The 19,266-nt window shown below is 42.1% G+C and overlaps 1 protein-coding gene across 2 annotated transcripts in view; it reads left to right on the forward strand.

Annotated features, from left to right (window-relative positions):
- The window catches only part of LOC124545782 (kanadaptin), a 278,252-nt gene that overhangs the window by 218,858 nt on the left and 40,128 nt on the right, over positions 1-19,266 (forward strand). For both annotated transcript variants that reach the window (XM_047124732.1, XM_047124738.1), the window contains exon 7: positions 18,539-18,718. In XM_047124732.1, the coding sequence (XP_046980688.1) occupies positions 18,539-18,718 (180 nt within the window). The remainder of the gene's footprint in view (positions 1-18,538; positions 18,719-19,266) is intronic.

The raw sequence follows: 19,266 nt of genomic DNA on the forward strand, positions 1-19,266 counted from the left end.
AAGTAAGCTGTGTTGATAACACGTGTACATCACATTTGTCTTTCCATTTTAAGCAGAAAATGATGAAATGTCATTTCTCCTTTCTTTAGTTTTTGATTTATTAGATCTCTAGGCAAACTTATCCTGTTCTTCATCACAGTTCCAACTCCCAGTGTAGTTTCTTCCCATAGTTCTCCAAGGACTGCAGGACTTGTATAAAATTTGTCCATGTATACCACTTGTCCTTTTCCCAAGTAAGAGGAACGTAGCCTCAACAGCAGGGATTAGACAGAGTTGTGAACATTTCATTCTTCATACTCAATAGCATCATTTATATCAAAAGCATAGGTTTCACTCTCGAGTTCACGTGAGTCATCATAATCATCTTCTGAAAAATCGCCGATCTCATCCAAAAGATTGTGAAGTTTTGAGGCATTGTTTAAGAACACAAAATGCACACATGGTTAAAATACACTTTATTACGGGAACCAATTGTCCATTGCCTCATCCTGGTGTGCCGTGGCGGCACCAGCGGGCGGCTGCAAAGGCCAGGTGGCCCTATGAAGCCATGAATCTGGTGGGAGAAAAGCAGCAGAATCACACGGCAAATGACAAATGCGAAGTTGATTCTGCAAAATCACTGGGACCTGCTCTTAGATGTACGTGCCAATGCGTTTTTGGATCTCGCCTCATTCCCAGTGCTGACATCGCCCAAAAACCGTGTAAAGAACAAGATCACACAGTGCAAAGCGATACTTGCAGGCCATTTGCAGAGCCGTATGCTGTGGTGGGTGGAGGAAGTGAAGCAGCATCCGATGGCAGCCGCCGTGCAGAAGTTCCGCCATTGATGGTCCGTCGTGTAGGTTGGAGCGATAGGAGGCGAGACAAGAGTTGCAGTGCCTGTTCCCATGTGTGGGAGGTGCAAAGCTTGACCATTTGTTGTTTGGAAGTGCGTCTCAAGTGTTCTGCTTCTCCATTGGACTGGCGTTGAAACGGAGCACTGTTAGATGACAAACGCCATTTCGTTCACAAAACTTTTCAAGGTCATGTGACGCGAACTGAGGTCTGTTGTCCGTAACGACAACTTCGGGCATTCCTTCAATGCAAAAAATGGTGGACAGTATTTGCATAGTGCTACATGATGTGGTAGAGTTAATAGGCACCACAAATGGGAACTTCCTAAAATAGTCGACTACTATGAGCCAACAAGTTTTCCAAAATGGTTCAGCAAAGTCTATGTGCACCCGTTGCCATGAGGATTGAGTCTCAGGTCAAGCTGAGAATGTTTGTGGTGGAACAGATTGGTTCTCCGCGCATGCGCGACACTGTGATGTCGTCTGTTCAATGTGGGCATCCGTGTCCTGCCAAGTACAGTGCTGGCTCGCTAACTGTTTAGTGCGATAATTCCCCAATGTCCTTGGTGATGCAGTTGCAACACATCATTTCGCAACACTGTGGGGATGAGCACACCTGATTGTTCACTAAGATCACACTTTGTTGTACTGAAAGGTTATTCCAACGAGCAAAGTATCGGCGCACTACTGAGTTCTGAATGCTGTTCAATGAGCGAGGCCAGGACGTGTGAATGTAATGCAACAAAATCTTCCGATCAGGTACTGCTTCTGTGCCCTTTGCAATTGTTTCGATCTGTCAACAAGATGCATCAGGGAATTAAAATAAGAGTCAAGGCCGATTGGAAGGCAAGAAAGGGCGTCAGTATTGCCGTGCTTTGCCTAAGTCTGTACACAGTCTTGTACTGATACTGGAAAAGGAGCAAAGCCCAATGATGTAACTTCTGAACAGTACGTGAAGGAACTGGCTTTGACGGAAGAAACAAGGACTACAGAGGCTTGTGATCTGTCACTAAATAGAGCTTGCAACCAAACTGAAGAGGCAGAAGCAAAGGTCGATCTTTTGTACCAATTCTGTGCGAAAGCACAGCGCCGATTCCATAAGAGGAAGCGTCTACTTGCAGTTTCACTGATTTGGCAGGATCAAAATGTACTAAACATCTGTCACTGAGCAAGGCATCTTTGAGTTTCTGAAATGCGTCATGACACTCTTTGGTCCACGCAAAATGCACATTTTTTTGACGCAAGCGATGCAATGGAGCTGGAATCTGTCAAGCGTTCGGAACGAAATGAATGTAGTATGTCAACTTGCCTAGCACGGACTGCAGTTCACATACATTGTGAAGAACGGGCAGGTCACGCATTGCAAGCAAATGTGATTGGAGGGGGTGCACACCCTGATGTTTATCACATGACCGAAGTACTGTAGTCCTGTCAGAAGAAAGTCACACTTCTCGATACGACACTTAGGTACTGCCCCTGACAACACTAAAAAAAAAAAAAAATAAAATAAAATAAAATAAAATAAAATAAAAGAGTACGGAGATAGGCAGTGTGTTCCTCTGGCATTCAGCCTGAGACGAAAATATCGTCAAGGTAGCTCAAACAGAAAGCACTTGAGCAGCCAGCTGTCCCAAGTAACATTGAAAATGATGGGTGCAGAGTCACTGCCGAAGAGCAAACGCAGATACTTGAACAGGGGTAAATGTGTATTAACTACAAACACTTTCTGTGAGTCTTCATCCAATGGTATTTGCAAATAAATGAATCTTAGAAAAGTAACGGCTTGCAGCCAAGCCTGTCCGTGAGGCCAAGCCTGTCCATAAGTTCCTCAGGGTGAGGCAGTGGATAAGTGTCAATTATTGTCTGTGGATTGATTGTAGTTTAGCAGTCAACACTAATGTGGATGTCACCAGAAGGCTTGGGCATCAAAACCAGTGGACTTGCCCACTGACTAGCTTGTATTGGAACAATCACACCATTGTCTTGCAGTTCTTTTAATTCATTGGCTACTTTGTCTCATAAAGCAATGGGAGTGGGCTGAGCCTGGACTAACCTAGGCTTTGTCTTTCATGTTAATGTGCGCTACAAAATTATTAGCATTTCCAAGTCCATCAGAAAAGAGTTCAGAACATTCATTAAGAAACTAGCTACATTGTCATTTTGATTAAAAGCAATCACTGAGAGTACTTTGTCTTGGATGCTAATGCCAAACAAGTCAAATCTAAGCCAAAAATATTTTTACTGTCTATTGATTGCAACACAGTCCTAGTGTGAAATTTGTAAGTGCAAACGAACTACACTGTCCAAGTACTGTGATTTCCTGTCCATTATATGCAGTGAGGTGCATGCTAGATTTTGACAGGTGTGGTGTGCCTAACTGTTCCTACGTGGCACAATTAAGGAAAGTGACGGAAGCACCTGTGTGCAATTGAAAATCAACACAACGCCCAGCTATTTGTAGTATAACAAATAGTTTGTTGGAATGGCGTCGCACTGCACTGCGGCGAGATGAGGACACAACCTTGCTGCTTGAATTACTGCTAGAACCTGTAGTCTGTTTTTAAAACACTGCATTCATAGAATGTGCACGAGACCTGGTGATGCGAGAGTAGGCAAAATTGGTGTTCCTTTGCTATTTCAAGCAAACTTCCTGGACGTGGCTTTTCTTTCCGCACGAGTAACATTTTGCATTGTGTGACAGGCAATCTTGCCGCTTATTGTGAGTAAAACAGTTAGGGCAAGACTTCACTAGATTTACAGTCCTGGCTACTTGTTTAGTAGGCTGTCAGCGCATATGTGTTCACGTTCGTTGTGGCAGCTGAGTGTCGCAGTCGCGGGGAAGAGGCGACTCCACCCGACAGATCGGAACCTTATCAAATTTTTTGGCATCTGTGATGCCAGAATCGAATTGTTCTAATATTTGCATCACTTGATGGAGCAAAGGATCTGAGTACTTGAGAGTCTATTCTCTAATTCTGCTATCAGGGACATTGTATGTGGTCGCATCACAGATCATCACGTAACTATAAAAGTTGCCATAACTGCACTTGAATTTGCACTTCCTAGTGAGACACTGTAAGTCAGTATACCGTGGATGGTACATCTGTTCTGGCTTTTTCTTAAGGCGGAAGAACTGAAATCTGGCTGCGAAGATCTGAATCTGCTGTTCACAATACTCACTTGATGATCTACTACTTCATCATAGGAGAGTGCATCGGGAGACGACGTAGGGAAGAGTTTTTGAATTAAGTGAATCACAGGGGTTTCCCCCGATGGATAGGAAATAATGAGATTTCACTGTACCGTGAATTCGATGGACTTGACAATGATATTCGAGCCAGTCCTCTTTGTTTTTCATCGAAGTGCCGAAATGGTGGAATGTTGTTTTGTAGCACTTGTTGGATCGGTTGGGCAGGCAGTGCAGCTTGTGTGGCAAGCAATTGCTGTACAGTAGACAGCAATGTGGCAATTTGCTGGGTCTGAAACTGAAAAATATGATTTAGTTCCAGAACTGGAGCAAGGGGTGGAGGGGACAGGGTAGCCATTCTAAACCTAACAAATTACAGCAAAATATCAAACGACAAATACAAAAGCAATGTGCAAAGGCTCTGAAAAGGGGAATAGATTAGCTCTGCAGCTCCCCTCCTGTAATACTCACAACAACAAGAACAAATTAGCAAATGGAATCACTGTAATGACAACTCCCCTGCAGCAATCTGGAACACAGAAAAAGCAAACAAAACTTGTCGATCAGAGTCGGCACCAATTGTTGTGGCTGTGCTCTCTTGCGATGTTTTCTGGTTCCTAGCTGGACGAGGTACGGTGGTACGATAGGTGGGTGGTCGGTTTCCTCTCACTACAACAAAAAATGCAACGTGGTTAAAATACATTTTATTACAGGAACCAATTGAGTACTTTAACTTCTCAATCGTGTCCAATCTGAAGTTCTGTTGTTAACAGCAGTCAGTAACATGTACTGATTCTTGAATCTTCTCCATGTCCATATTGATGGCTTGTTGTGCCTCCTGTCCCGTTTAGTACAATTTTCCTAAATTTGTTTCAGTAAATTTTTGTTTGTTATCTGAACTACAAATTTAATCTTCTACATTCTTCTGTGGCACCACATTTTAAATGCTTCTATTGTCTTCTTGTCTAATCTGTTTATTGTCTGTTTTTCATTTCCTTATAAGGTAACACTCCAGACAAATACCTTTTTGAATGTGTGACTATAAAATAATGGGTCTGATGCTGTGACAGAATAAGTACGCATGCACCAAATCTGCACTAAAAGGAACAAGATTTCAGTTTGTTGAGGCAATGAAATAAAGAGCAGCATGTGTCATAAAGAAGCTCACAGAGGAAGACTTCCAGTGCTGTTCCCATCATTGGAAAATTCACATGGAGCATTTTAGGTATAGAGCTGGGGAGAGTATGTTGAAGGTGACAACAAATATTATTGGTCTCGTGAGCAACGGCAGTTTAGTTTAGGCTCGTTCTGCACACCTATGTCACACATTCTCTGAAAGCAAATGAGCATTGAGTAGTGTTCTGAGCACTCTGCTGTGAATGTTACAGATAGTGCGAGGACTGAACAGGATCGTAGTGAGTTATTTGGTGAACTTTTGTGGCATTTGTTGTGTGTTGTCATCACTGATTGTGGTGGTTAATGGCAAATTCTACATAATAAGCAAGCGTGAGACATAATTTTATGGAGACGTGCTTTCTTCGTGTGCAGAGCCCGTGTATGCACGTACCGCAGGTATTGCTTGCAACGGACAACACTGCAATCCCCATTCCTTTCTAGACCTGCTGAAACCACCATTGTTCATGAATTCGACTATAGACATGTACATTTTTTAATAAAATGTTTTACAGCAATAGTTCTGTTATCCTATAGCTACACCTCATATATCGTCTTTGCTGCATCGTCAGTTATTTTGCAGACCAAATGCCAAAACTGATCTGCTAATTTCAATGCTCCATTTCCTAATAAATCTCCATCAGCATCAAGTACATTCCATTACCATTGTTTTACTTTTGTTAGCGTTCATCTTATAACCTGTTTTAAAGACAGTATCCATTCCATTTGAAATACCAGCATAAGCAGAAAAATTTCAGGAAGAAGCTGAAGCAATCCATTCAAATGATCTTCCAGGTCCTTTACTGTCTCAGACAGAATTACTGTGTCATTGATGAACCTCAAAGATTTTATTTCTTCTACCTTAATTTTGATTCGCATTCCAAATTCGTCGACAGTTTCCTTTTTTGCTTGATCAGTTGCAGGTGGAACGACACTGGATGTAGGCTGCTAGAGATCAGAAACAGAGCTATTATGAGTCTGATGTTCAGGTTGCATACTTCATAAATTAAAGCACCACTGTTACATCAGTGCCTTGGTTGCCACTGTCATTCCCACAAGTACGAGTCTGAGAACTGTGGCACTGCTGTCACTTCATATTTGTCAACTCATTCTCTCTTGCCGATTCACGCAGGAGTATAACGCTGGCTGTGACTTATTCGTGTTTTTAGTACAGATAAGTACACAGTGTTATTGCTGTAAAGTAGCACTGACAAGCAAAATGACAGAATCAGATGCCCTCCAACAAAGCTATATTTTATAAGAGTGTGAAGGATGTAAGATTGATTTATAGAAAACAATTGCACTTGAAATGTTGTATTCTTGTTTATCCTATCTCCACTATGGGAAAACATATTGGCTGAATCAAATGAAAACTGGGCACAGAGCAATGCCACTGTGACAAAAAAGAGTGTTGTTTCTGTATTCATTTAGTCATGGCAACCTGCAGTCAATTGTGTACTTTATTATTCATTTCCATGAAAGTAATAAATTTTTGAAAATGTAAGTAATTGGATATTAAAAAAATCTAGTCACCAAGCAACAGCAGGAGAACACACATAGAAAAAGGTATTGCAGTTTCCAAGTTATTGGAGCCAGTAGCTCCTTCTGGCAGAAGGGTTGAAGGGAAAGGAAGAGGAGTGAAGGAAACACACTGGTGAGGTTTAGGAGAAGGGGTGGAGATCAGAAAAGTCGTCCAGAACCTTGCATCAGGGAAGACTTACCAGACAGGATGAGGAGATACTGTGAGTATTGGGGACCTGCACCAAACAAGATTTAAAAATGTGAGAGCTTAAAGATGGAAGATAGGGTAGTATAAAAGACAGAGATTACTGTTAAAAATTGTGCATGAGTTAATAAGAGCAAAAAGCCCAGTGCATTGCATGTGGTAGAGTTGGTAGGGGGTGGCAAAAAATAGACAGAACAGAAAAATGAAAGATGTAGAAAACTAAAAGAGAGTGAAGAAAAGAATAGTTACTGTGAAAAAATGCTGAGACAGAAGAAATTAAGGCCAGGTTAGTGACAAGAACTGAGGACATGTTGCAGCAACAGTTCCCACCTGTAGATTTCTGAGAAACTGGTGTCTGAGGGAAGGATCCAGAAGGCACTTGTGGTGAAGCAGGCATCGAGGGCATGACTGTCGGGTTGTAGAGCATGCTCTGCAACCAGGATATTGTGTGTTTCCAGCATACACCTTCTACCTATGCCCATTCACCCAAACTGATAACTTGGTGGTAGTCATGCCAATGTAAAAGGTCAAACAGTGTTTACATAAAGCTGGTACATAACATGTCATTTCACAGTTGATAGTATATGTTTTGCAAATTACAGTGCTCTGGTATGGGTGGTGGTAGGAGGGTGCATAGGGCAAGTCTTCCAGTGGGGGCAGTCACGGGAGTAGTAGCCGTAAGGTAGGGAGATGGTTACAAAAGAAGTACAGGGTATGACAATGATATTGCAAAGATTGAGAGGGTGACAAAAATGTACTCTTGGTGTGGTGGGAAAAATCTTTGACAGAACAGACCTCATTTCAGGGCATGATTTTAGGAAGTCATAGCTTGCCAAAATAGCTGATTAATACATTCAAGACCAGGATAAAACTGAGTGACAAGTGCTGTGCTCCAAAGTTGTTTTGTGGAGGGGTCATCAGTACCAGGATTGAATGTGATGGTCTGGGATATCTGACTTTGAACTAGGCTGCTGGGCCAATTACGTCCAATGGAGGCTGAAGTGTGTGGCTTTGCCTCGAATGCTAAGGCTGAATGCGAGGGAATGTTTGGCATGAAAAGGATAGCAACTGCCAAAATGTAAGTATTGTTGTTTTTTAGTAGGTTTAATGTTGAAAGAAGTGAGTAGCTGACCTTTTGTGAGGATGAGATCAGTTTCAAGGAAAATGGTGTGGGATTTGAAATAGGACCATGTGAAATTTAATTGGGGGAAGGTATTTAGAGATTCCAGGAATTTTAACAGCTCAGCTTTGCCATGACTCCATATGCCAAAGATGTCACCAATGTACCTAAAGCAAACCAGGGGCCGAAGGCTTATGGATCCCAGGAAGGCCCCTTTCAAGTGACCCATAAAAATGTTGACATAGGAAGGAGCCATTCTGGTTCCGATGGCTGTAGCCCTGATGTGTTTTTGTATCTGCACTTCAGAAGTGAACTAGTTGTTGCTAAGTATGAAGTTGATTAAGGTGAGCAGGAAAGATGTCATAAGTTTGGAATCAGGAGGGTGCAGACTGAGGAAATGTTCGGCAGCAGACAGACCGTGTACATGGGGGATGTTGGTATACAGGGAAATGACTTTTGCTGGCTTCAAAGCACCCACCAAACGTATATCCACCTTAGTTGATCGACACCTGCAACCTGAAATACAAAGCCTTCCCTCCTGTGTTAAAGACACCAACGAATCCCTGGATCGTCTGAAATCTGTGCCTGTCCCACTCCCACAGCATAACTCGCTCATCACCATTGATGCCATCTCAGGTGATGAGTGGGCTGTGGCGGAGACTCGAGAGTCAAGTCTACAGGCACACGGGGATGAAGGACTGGCTGGCTAATTTAATGCAAATATATGGCATACATTTCTGATCTCTGAGGTACAATCCTGCCCCACTCCCCTCTCAGTTACTTCTTGCTTTTCCTGTCCTTGGACATTTTTTACTGCATCTAGTTTGTGTAAATGTCATAGTTAACCTTTTGCTTCCAGTATTTTATCCCTGCTAAGTATTTTATCCTTGCTACCTTAAGAATTTCAAAAAGCGTATTCAAGTCAACATTGTCATACACTTTCTCTAAATCTGCAAGTGCTATAATGTAGGTTTTGCATTCTGTAAGCTGTCTTCTGAGATACGTCAAAGGGTCAGTATCGGTTCACGATTTCCTATATGTCTGCTGAGTCCAATTGATCTTCCACGAGGTCGGCTTCTACCAGTTTTTTTAATTGTTCTGTAAATAATTCGTGTCCGTATTTTGTGGCAAGGCTTATTAAACTAATGGTTTAGTAATACTCATGCATATCAGTGCTTGCCTTCTTTGGAATTATTATATTCTTCTTGAAAACCAAGGGTATTTCACCAGACTCACATATGCTGGCGACAAAAAGAGTGAAGCACCTAAAAGACACTGTTGGATATCAATGTAACTTTGTACACATATACACCACTGGCAGATGTGTAAATGATTAGGGTTGCCTTGAATGAGAAACAGCCCACTGTTGCACTAAATTCTGTTTATTTTAAACCTTGACCATGGTTTCTGCTATAATAATATAGCCTTCTTCAGAAGTCCTAAAAATGATCAAAATAACATCTAGGTAAGTGATAACATATTACTTACATACACACTAATAAATGAAAAATGTCTTAGCCCAGCAGCTGTGTCAAGACCAATAAAATAACTTCAACAGACATAAGCCTCTCTCGAACATAAATAAATTACATATGGCAACAATTGTCCTCCGCCACTACCTCTGTTACACTGGGCGCACGGTCGTCAAATGTGCTGCAGCCCGCGCACCGTAGGTGTCGCTCACCACAGTGAGCTATGTTGCACCATTTATCAGGCAACTAATCAATATGTATGACAATAAATTAATAGCAAGCCTACATGTGTAAATGAGGAACCATATGCTATTAATATGAATGTTCAACAGATGAAATACTGTTGCATATGATCAGTAGAGTGGTAGAACATTAACAATTTCATATAACAAAGTTTGTCGTATCACTATTTGATGCAAGAAACGAGACTATCGTATGCAAATATAACTTCAGTTTACATTATACACTCTAATAGCTTAGAGGGCTAATTCTACCAGCCGACTGTAGTCGTTCTACATAGCCACACTACCAATGACTGACATTATTTCTACGACTAGTACCCTAGTGCATGAGTGCAGTAACATGGTACAAGGTGACAAAGGACACATTAACATATCTGTCTCAACATAAACCACTGTTAGCATAAAAGCAGCTCATGACTCTTTATGACAAATTCCTATGGGAGCACTGTCCTAAAACATTAGTTTATCTCAAAAGATAATCATACAATTGTATGGCACAATCGAGTAACTACTAGTGCCTATCTGCTATGCCCAATACGGGCTGAAAACCTTCAAGGAAGCTGGAACTTTTCAAATAACACTGATCATTCAATAAATTCCTACTGTCAAACTTTTTGTGCTTGTATATCTGCACCTCCTCCAATAAATCTAATTTCGTACCCTTTTCTTCTTTACACAATAGTTCAGTGTCGTTAACAGGTTGGGGCGTATGTCCTTCTACAATGATCTGTTCAGCAAACGTTGAACCATTCTTATTCATACCCATCCTCGACGGCATATGGTCCTTATAACTTATGGCTGTTTGCCCTATGTTATATGCTGGGCAGTCCTTTCCTTTTCAATTGATAAACTCCTGATTGCAAGAGCTTATTATAAACATTATTGCTGAAACAAACAAAATTCCATTTGAAGCTATTGTTGGTGGAAAATGTTACATTACAGTCGAGTTCATGGAGCACGCATTGCATTTTGTAAGATATGTTTCCTAGAAACAGAATAGCCATAAATCTCTTATGTTCATCCCTTTTGTTCCTGGACCTCATCAACGTGGAAACTGTCTTTTTCGTTTTGCGCTCATTTATATTGTCGATTATGTTGGGGTTATAACCATTATTGCCATCAATCTCTTGTAGGGTATACACTTCTTTTTGAAAGTTAGCCAGGGTAAGATGTAAATTTATTGCCCCGTGTACACTCAAATTGAAAAAAGCCATTTTCTGCGCCCACATATGCAAGGACCTGTAGCTAACGATGGGATAGAGTTTAATATTTATCGAAAGCCTACATTTATGGATTGCGTCATTCCCAACAGGTTTAATATTTATCAAAGGCCTACGTTTACAGATTGTGTCATTCCCAGGTTTGAGATAAGCATAAATATCAATGTTGTCAAATAATCATTCACCTGCAAGGTGATCCACAATGTCCTTGATATGTGAAAGTTGAAAGAGTCAATACCTGTCTAAGCATAAAACGTAGTTTTAGAGACTACTCAAAGTCTGTCTGATTTTACCATTCCATTTTCTAGTTAAGACTAGAGGAGATGCCCATTGGTTTGCAGAAAAGGGTTTGAAAACACCCAATTTGTTCCAGTCTTCATCCCAAATAGTGCGAGGCACTGGATGTGTGTAGTAAAACTTTGGTCGAGCAATGTCCTCAAGCATAATGCTCTTTAGAAAATTCTTTGGGTGTCTCAATATGTCGTTGAACAAACGTCTGTATTTTTCACACCGTTGCCAAATGCTGGCCTCGGAAACTTGATTATTGATAGAATGCACGTTACCTTAAATATCTAAACGTACAAATTAAATGCACCCGTGCCAAAAATATTGGGACTAGATTATGCTCAAATTAGCTTGAATGGTGTTAATGTAATCATATTTTTATATTTTGCTTGCAAAGTATATGTCACAAGAACAAAGATACTTTCACCATTGTAGGCTGTGAGGTGCAGACATGATACCTGTAGCTTAGGGTGTCCCAACTGCTTATATGTGCACTTATTAATTAGTGTGACTAAAGCACTGGTGTCTAACTACAACAGTACAATGCAATTTAAAATCTCTGTAGAGATGCACAGATACAGTAATTCCTCTGCACGTGATTGTCATTTCCGACTTTTGGAAGACCGGCTTCATACGATTTGTGAATTACGGAGCATTTTGCTGGTCATCAACTTGAGGAGAGCTAATCTGAATGAGCAAAATTTTGCACTGTGCACATAGGTCTGCAATTCTTTAGCTTGCATCTGTGGTTCCTGTGAGTTTTGCCATGAGGAGTGGGTGAGAATTCAGAGTGTGAGATGATATTGATTTTCATTTTCTGAAATCTAGGTGTTATAACCTTTAATCACTAATAAAGTGCGTGGAGATACAAAAGTAGAAACACTCGCGGGTTACATGTTACTAACTCCGTATCTGTCACTCGACTGCCGGGCCGTGACATGCGGCCGGCGCCGTTCATAACCAGGTGGCGCTCCCGCGCTCGGCCGAGCTGCGGAGCGCCTCTATCGCCGTGTTCGCGTACTAACGTAGCGGCACTTTTGAATGTCGTGGCACTGTCACAACACTAGGGTTATGTGAAACAGAATTTATTTTTATGATTCTTTTGCTACCACACTTGCTGTGTGTATCCTGACTTATGGCGGTGGGAAAAGCAGTGTATATAGTCATGTGTTACACAGACATCAGAGTGTGTGAAACTGCAAGAAAACTTCATTTACAGTTCATGCCCCAGCTTGCAGCTATTGCCAACAGGTGCCAAACAGATTTGGGGTGCTTAGAGACTAAGACTGTTACGCTTTAAAATCTCAGCCCGTATCCTGTTGTGAGCAGTGCTCCGAATAATTGTATTGCGAAGCATTTTGTCTTCAAATGGAAATCCGAGGGCATAGTTAAATTTACCATTACTAGTCACATCCTCAAGTTCATCGATCCATTCCTTGTCGTACTGATTATTGTGATAGCAGATACGGAAGAACACGAAATGTGCTGCATCTACACAGATCTGTGACTAAAAAATATCATCGATTGTCCTAGTGACGTCGTCACAGGTTAGGTTTGGGGCTCTACTTGGAGAAACAGCTTCCTACACAAGAAAAATCACCACACTCCTACCTGTGAAAAAAAGAAAGAACATTGTGGTCCACCTGACATTTTGTAGGCTGAAAACTGCTTCTCCAGTTGAATTTTGTGCTCTATGTAGTTGACGTGTTTTGCATTGAAAGAATGAAAGGGAGGGGCCCACACTTGGCTTTAAAATGCAAGAAAAAATTTTTCAGTTATTTTCCAAATTGTTGAAATAGAAGTCAGTGATATCTAATCATATCCCATGGGTCCAATCCACAACGATCTCATCCTCGTCACCAGAAATGTTTGTTGTGTCCTTAGTGTGTATGAGGTGGGTCGGGCAAACCTCGAACACTTCAAACATTTAATAAGTGACTGAAACATCAACACATTTACTTACAATATGTTCAGTGAAGTAAAATTATACAAATCTTTAGTATCGCTAGGAGCCTGTTCGACTCACTCTAGGAAGTATTAACAATGTCGTGCAGTGTTCGTAGTTGTTATCACACTGCAAGTCTTTAAAGACGTGGGCAGAGCTCGATGGATGGACCCATTTGCACGCAGTGTGCGTAAACAAAGATGGCGTAATCTGCTTTTGTCTGTAGTGCCGTCGATAGGAGTGTGTCGAGCCCTGTAGACAGCAGTTGCTGAGGCATCTGTTGGAGTTACGTGTGACGTCTTCTTCTAAGATGTGGCGCACCGTGTCTGATCATCATAGACATCAACATCTAACTTCAGCCTATCCATTTCCGTTTGTAAATTACCTGACCTACATACCCCATTAAGAGTTCTAATATTCCATACTGTGGCCTGTAGAATGCCAGTTTTGTTTCTCCTGATGGTGGTAGTCCCCACTAGGAGATTCGAATGTGGGACTGCCTTGCCTCCAGAATATTTTACCCGAGAGGATGCCGTCGTCACTTAACCTTGCAGTAGAGCTGCATACCCGTGGGAAATATAATGGCTGTAGTTTCCCCCTGCTGTTAGCCATTCACTGTTGCAGTTAACAAGATAATATTGGTTAAATTTTACAAATACAGATCAGTCAATCATCTAGACAGTTGCCTCTGCAACTACTGAAATGCATTGCCTCTGCAACTACTGAAAAGACTCCTGTCTTTCATCAGGAACCACGTGTTTGTCTTGCCATTCCACAGATACTCCACCAATGCAATTGCTCCTACAGTATGACCGACTGTATCGTCGAGGCCTGCGAGCCGTCTCGGCATGGCTAGGTCCGTGGCTATCCGTCACGAATAAGGTATTTTGATATCGAAGTAATTTGTCCATTTTGAGTGCAGCAGCCGTGTTATCACTGCGTAAGAGGGGCTCACAGGCCTTGAAGACCACAATGCCAAGTTTTTGACAGTGTTGTGGCTTAAATAGAAAAAAAATCAGTTTTATTGGTAATTAATCCAATTTTTATTTCACTCTCTATATTCAGCAGCAGTTTCTAAATATTTCATGTTTACTTTTCTCTAAAAGTTAATGTATAACTAAAATTGTGATTAAACAATGGAAAACCCAGGATGGAATGTAACAATATTAGGAGAAGGAAAGTTGCCCTCACTATATTGCGGAGTTGCCGAGTCACAGATAGACACGACAAAAAGATTTTCACCCTTACAGCTTTTGGCCAATGGCCTTTGTCAACAATAAACACACATATTCACACACACACTCACGCAAACGCAACTCACACACACGACTGCAGTCTCGGGCAACTGAAATTACGCTGCGAGCAGCAGCACCAGTGCATGATGGGAGTGGTGATTGGGTGGGGGAAAGGAGGAGGTTGGGGTCGGGATGGGGAGGGATAGTATGACAGGTGGACAGTGAAGTGCTGCAGGTTGGGCAGTGGGCAGCGGAGAGGTGGGGATTGGGAGGGGGGGGGGGGGGGGGGAGAGGGGGGGGGGGGTACCGGAAAAGGAGAGAAATAAATAAAAAATAAAATAAATAAATAAAAAAGACTTGGTGTGGTGGTGGAATGGTGGCTGTGTAGTGCTGGAGTGAAAGCAGGGAAGAGGCTGGATGGGTGAGGACAGCGACTAACGAAGGTTGAGGCCAGGAGGCTTACAGGGACGTAGGATGTATTGCAGGGAAAGTTCCCATCTGTGCAGTTCAGAAAAGCTGGTGTCGGTGGGAAGGATCCGTATGGCACAGGCTGTGAAGCAGTCACTGAAATGGAGGATATCACATTTGGCAGCATGTTCAGCAACAAGGTGGTCCACTCGTTTCTCGGCCACAGTTTGTCGGTTGCCATTCGTGCGGACAGACAGCTTGTCAGTTGTCGTGCCTATGTAGAATACAGTGCAGTCGTTGCAGCTTAGCTTGTAGACCACGTGACTGGTTTCACAGGTAGCCCTGCGTTTGATGGGATAGGTGATGTTTGTGATTGGACTGGAGTAGGTGATGGTGTGAGGATCTGTGGGACAGGTCTTGCATCTGGGAGCAGGGGTTGTGTAAGGATGGACGAGTATATTGTGTAGGTTCGGTGGACGGCGGAATACCACTGTGGGAGGGGTTGGAGGATACTTATGGTCAGTGAAGGCTTCAATCAGACCCTCAGTATATTTCAAGAGGGTCTGCTCATCACTGCAGATGCGACAACCACAGGTGGCTATACTGTACAGAAGGGACTTCCTAGTATGGAATGGGTGGCAGCTGTCGAAGTGGAGGTATTGCTTTTAGGAAGGTGGCTTTTTGGGTTGAGTAGGACCAGGTCCTGTGTCCCCACTGACAGAATCTCTGCTCTCGTGGAACAACACGTTCACCTGTTACCTGGAATCTATCCTCCTATATAAAAGATACCAACCATTTCCTCCACCAACTCTCCATACTTCCTGTCCCTTTACCATACGGTGCCCTGCTCATCACTGTTGATGCCACCTCCCTGTACGCTAACATTCCTAATGCCTGTGGCCTTACCACTATTGAACACTACCTTTCCCAATGCTCAATGGATTCCAAACCAACAACCTCCTTCCTAAATGCCATGACCATCTATATCCTCACCCACAATTACTTCTCCTTTGAAGGCATTACCTACAAACAAATCAGAGGTACGGTTACGGGCACCCGCATGGCATCATCCTATGCCAATCTATTCGTGGGCTACCTAGAGGAATCCTTCATAACACCCAGAATCCTATACTCGTCACCTGGTTCAGATTCAATTATGACATCTTTGCTATCTGGATCAAAGGTGAGGTCACCCTACCCACATACCTCTAGAACCTCAACAACTATCCTCCCATTTGCTTCACCTGGTCCACCTCAATCCGACAAGCCACCTACCTAGATGTTGACCTCCACTTCAAAGATGGCTTCATCAGTACTCCATCCATATCAAATGTACTAACCATCAGCAAAACCTCCACTTTGACAGCTGCCACCCATTCCATACCAAGAAGTCCCTTCCGTACAGTGTTAGCCACTCGTGGTCATCGCATCTGCAGTGACGAGCAGTCCCTCTCGAAATATACCGAGGGTCTTATGGAAGCCTTCACTGACCATAATTATCCTCACAACCTTATACAAAAACAAATCTCCTGTGCTTTACCTTTCCAGTCTTCCACCACCTCCCAAAGTTCGACAGTCCAGCCACAGAGGAGCAGTCCCCTCGTAACTCAGTATGATGCAGAACTGGAGCAACTGAATTGCATTCTCCGCCAGGGTTTCGATTACCTCTTGTCGTGCCCTGAAATGAGAAATGTCCTATCCACTATCCTTCCCACCCCTCCCACAGTGGTATTCTTCCATCTACCAAACCTACACAATATACTCGTCCATCCTTACACAACCCTTGCTAGCAATCCCTTACCTCATGGCTCATACCCCTGTAACAGACCTAGATGCAAGACCTGTCCCATACATCCTCCCACCACCACCTACTCCAGTCCAGTCACCTATCCCATCAAAGGCGGCACTACCTGTGAAACCAGTAATGTGATCTACAAGCTAAGCTGCAACCACTGTGCTTCATTCTATGTAGGAATGACAACCAACAAGCTGTCTGTGCTCACGAATGGCCACCGTCAAACTGTGGCCGAGAAACAAGTGGACCACCCTGTTGTTGACAAACTGCCAAACATGATATCCTTAATTCAATGACTGCTTCAGAGCATGTGCCATATGGATTCTTCCCACCAACGCCAGCTTTTCTGAATTGCGCAGATGGGAACTTTCCTTGCAATACATCCTACGTTCCTGTAACCCTCCTGGCCTCAACCCTCGTTAGTCACTGTCCTCACCCATCCAGCCCCTTTCCTGATCCCATTCCAGCACTACACAGCCACCATTCCACCACCACATCTTGTCTTTTTTTATTTATTGTATTTTATTTTATTTATTTCTCTCTATTTCTCTCCTTTTATGCTACTTGCCCCCCCCCCCCCCCCCCCCCCCCAACCTGCAGCACTTCACTGTCTGCCATCCCCACTGACCACGGCTTTGTGCTACTGTATTGAGGGATTGTGTTAAAGGTATCTACACATTTCCTCAAACAAATTAGGGTATTGCTTAGTATACCTTAGTGCAGAGGAGTGCATCTTTGTAATCATGATGTGGTTTGACGTTACATTCTTTTTCATAAAATAATAAAAGGCTTTTGCAAGTGTTCTTTTACACAACATTTGTGATATCGTATGCAGGGATTGCAATTTCAGTTATTCACCTTCAAAATACATCCCGATTGCCACAGAATATTTTCTTTTTTTTTTAATTGAGTGTTGTCACATTTCATTGCTAATATTTACAAATATCTGTAAAATATGTAATACGTTAATTGATTTTAAGAATAATATATTTTCTTAGTGATTTATAGCTACATTGCAGACCATGTATGTGAATGACTTACATCTACACTTGCAACTAACATAATTTTAGGAGTAGTGTCCAATTTGGATGATGTCAGGTTCTATGGCAGAAAATATCGATTCAAAAACACACATACACTGGGCAAATTTAATATAATTTTATACTTAACTCGTTCTGTCCTGATGTAAATCCAAATAGAAGCGTCGAGTAGGTACAGGCGTTGCAACTATCAAGAAGTCCTACTCGATCTTTAATCATTATCTGATGACGAGCAGAGGCCAGAGTCTGTTACACCTGTACTTGTGACTCTATATCATCTGAGCTGACTTTGAACATAGAGTGAAAACTGAAGACTCTGGGGACTCTGAAACCGAAACACTGGAGATTGAAGGCTCTTTACAGCTGCTTTTATCAGTGTGGTGCATACCACTGGCAGCAGCGACCTGACAAGAAGTGCCCTTCAGGCTACTGGCAGTTGAAGAAAGCTACCACTCGTGGCTGCCTCTCGCACTAACCTGCGTAACTGCTATTGCCGACCTCTTGTAGCAGAATGATGCACTGTGCGTGGTATCGGTTACTGGCAGATATATTATCTGAAGTGCACTACATGAGATGTTTCTCATAAGGCTAATAATCACTGGTGTGTGCAGTTTTTTATAAGAATCTGACAAGAGTGACGATATAGGTGATACGTGATTCTTGAGGGGCTTAGGAAGGAACCAAGAAGTGTGTAGCTTGACTTCTGCAGTTAAGTGTAATTCATCAGGTAGAATATGTAGTAAACAACTTCAGTGTACATGAGTAGTTTTATAACTTTTAAGACAGTACTATGTGTCTATAGAACACAGTATGTCAGAACATTGTAATTAAACTAACAGACTTATTTTTGTTTACAGATTCAATTACAGTCACTCAAGAGTGAAGGGGATCACTTGCGGAAATTGGTGAATATTGCAAAGCCAGCCAGCTTGCCCGAACTCGTCCCTAGTGAAGAGCTATCGAAACTGCAGACTAGCAACAGAGCTGCATTAGTTGCCGCAGTCAAAAGAAAAGTAAAGGAAGAACAGATGAGCAAAGTAACTAAACCATATTCACTCACTTTGAAATTAAATACTTCTTCGTTAGATTTTCTTTTTCGTGTCCACGTTTATCTTCTGATGTTGTTCCTATAAAAATGTAAGTAAGCATACCTTTACGTCGTTATATGTGTAAGATGAAGTCAGACAAAAAAAGACAGATGGAAAAAGTAATTAAACTGTTTATTATTGCCAAATTAATCTCCTGAGATAAGGTGGTCAATGACTTCATGCAAAAACGTTTGAAGATGCCTACAGAATCATGATTACATCCTGAAGGAAGAGATTCATGGCAGTCTGTATGCTTTGGATGAAGACATGCACACATGAGTTCAATCGTAAGTCTGTAGGCAGCCACAAACATTTTTCTATTAAAAGTATTGACTGTGGAACAAATGTGTTAACAATTGTGCTGATTTCTTTTGAAGTAATAAACAGTTTGCTTACTTTTTTTCCATCTGTCTCATTTTCTTTTGACTATGGAAAGTATCTAGATAATATTAGCTGAGATAGACCAAAAAAGTGGTACAGTAATGAAACACTGAAAT

The sequence above is a fragment of the Schistocerca americana genome, chromosome 1 (assembly GCF_021461395.2).
Source record: "Schistocerca americana isolate TAMUIC-IGC-003095 chromosome 1, iqSchAmer2.1, whole genome shotgun sequence".
Lineage (NCBI taxonomy): Eukaryota > Metazoa > Arthropoda > Insecta > Orthoptera > Acrididae > Schistocerca > Schistocerca americana.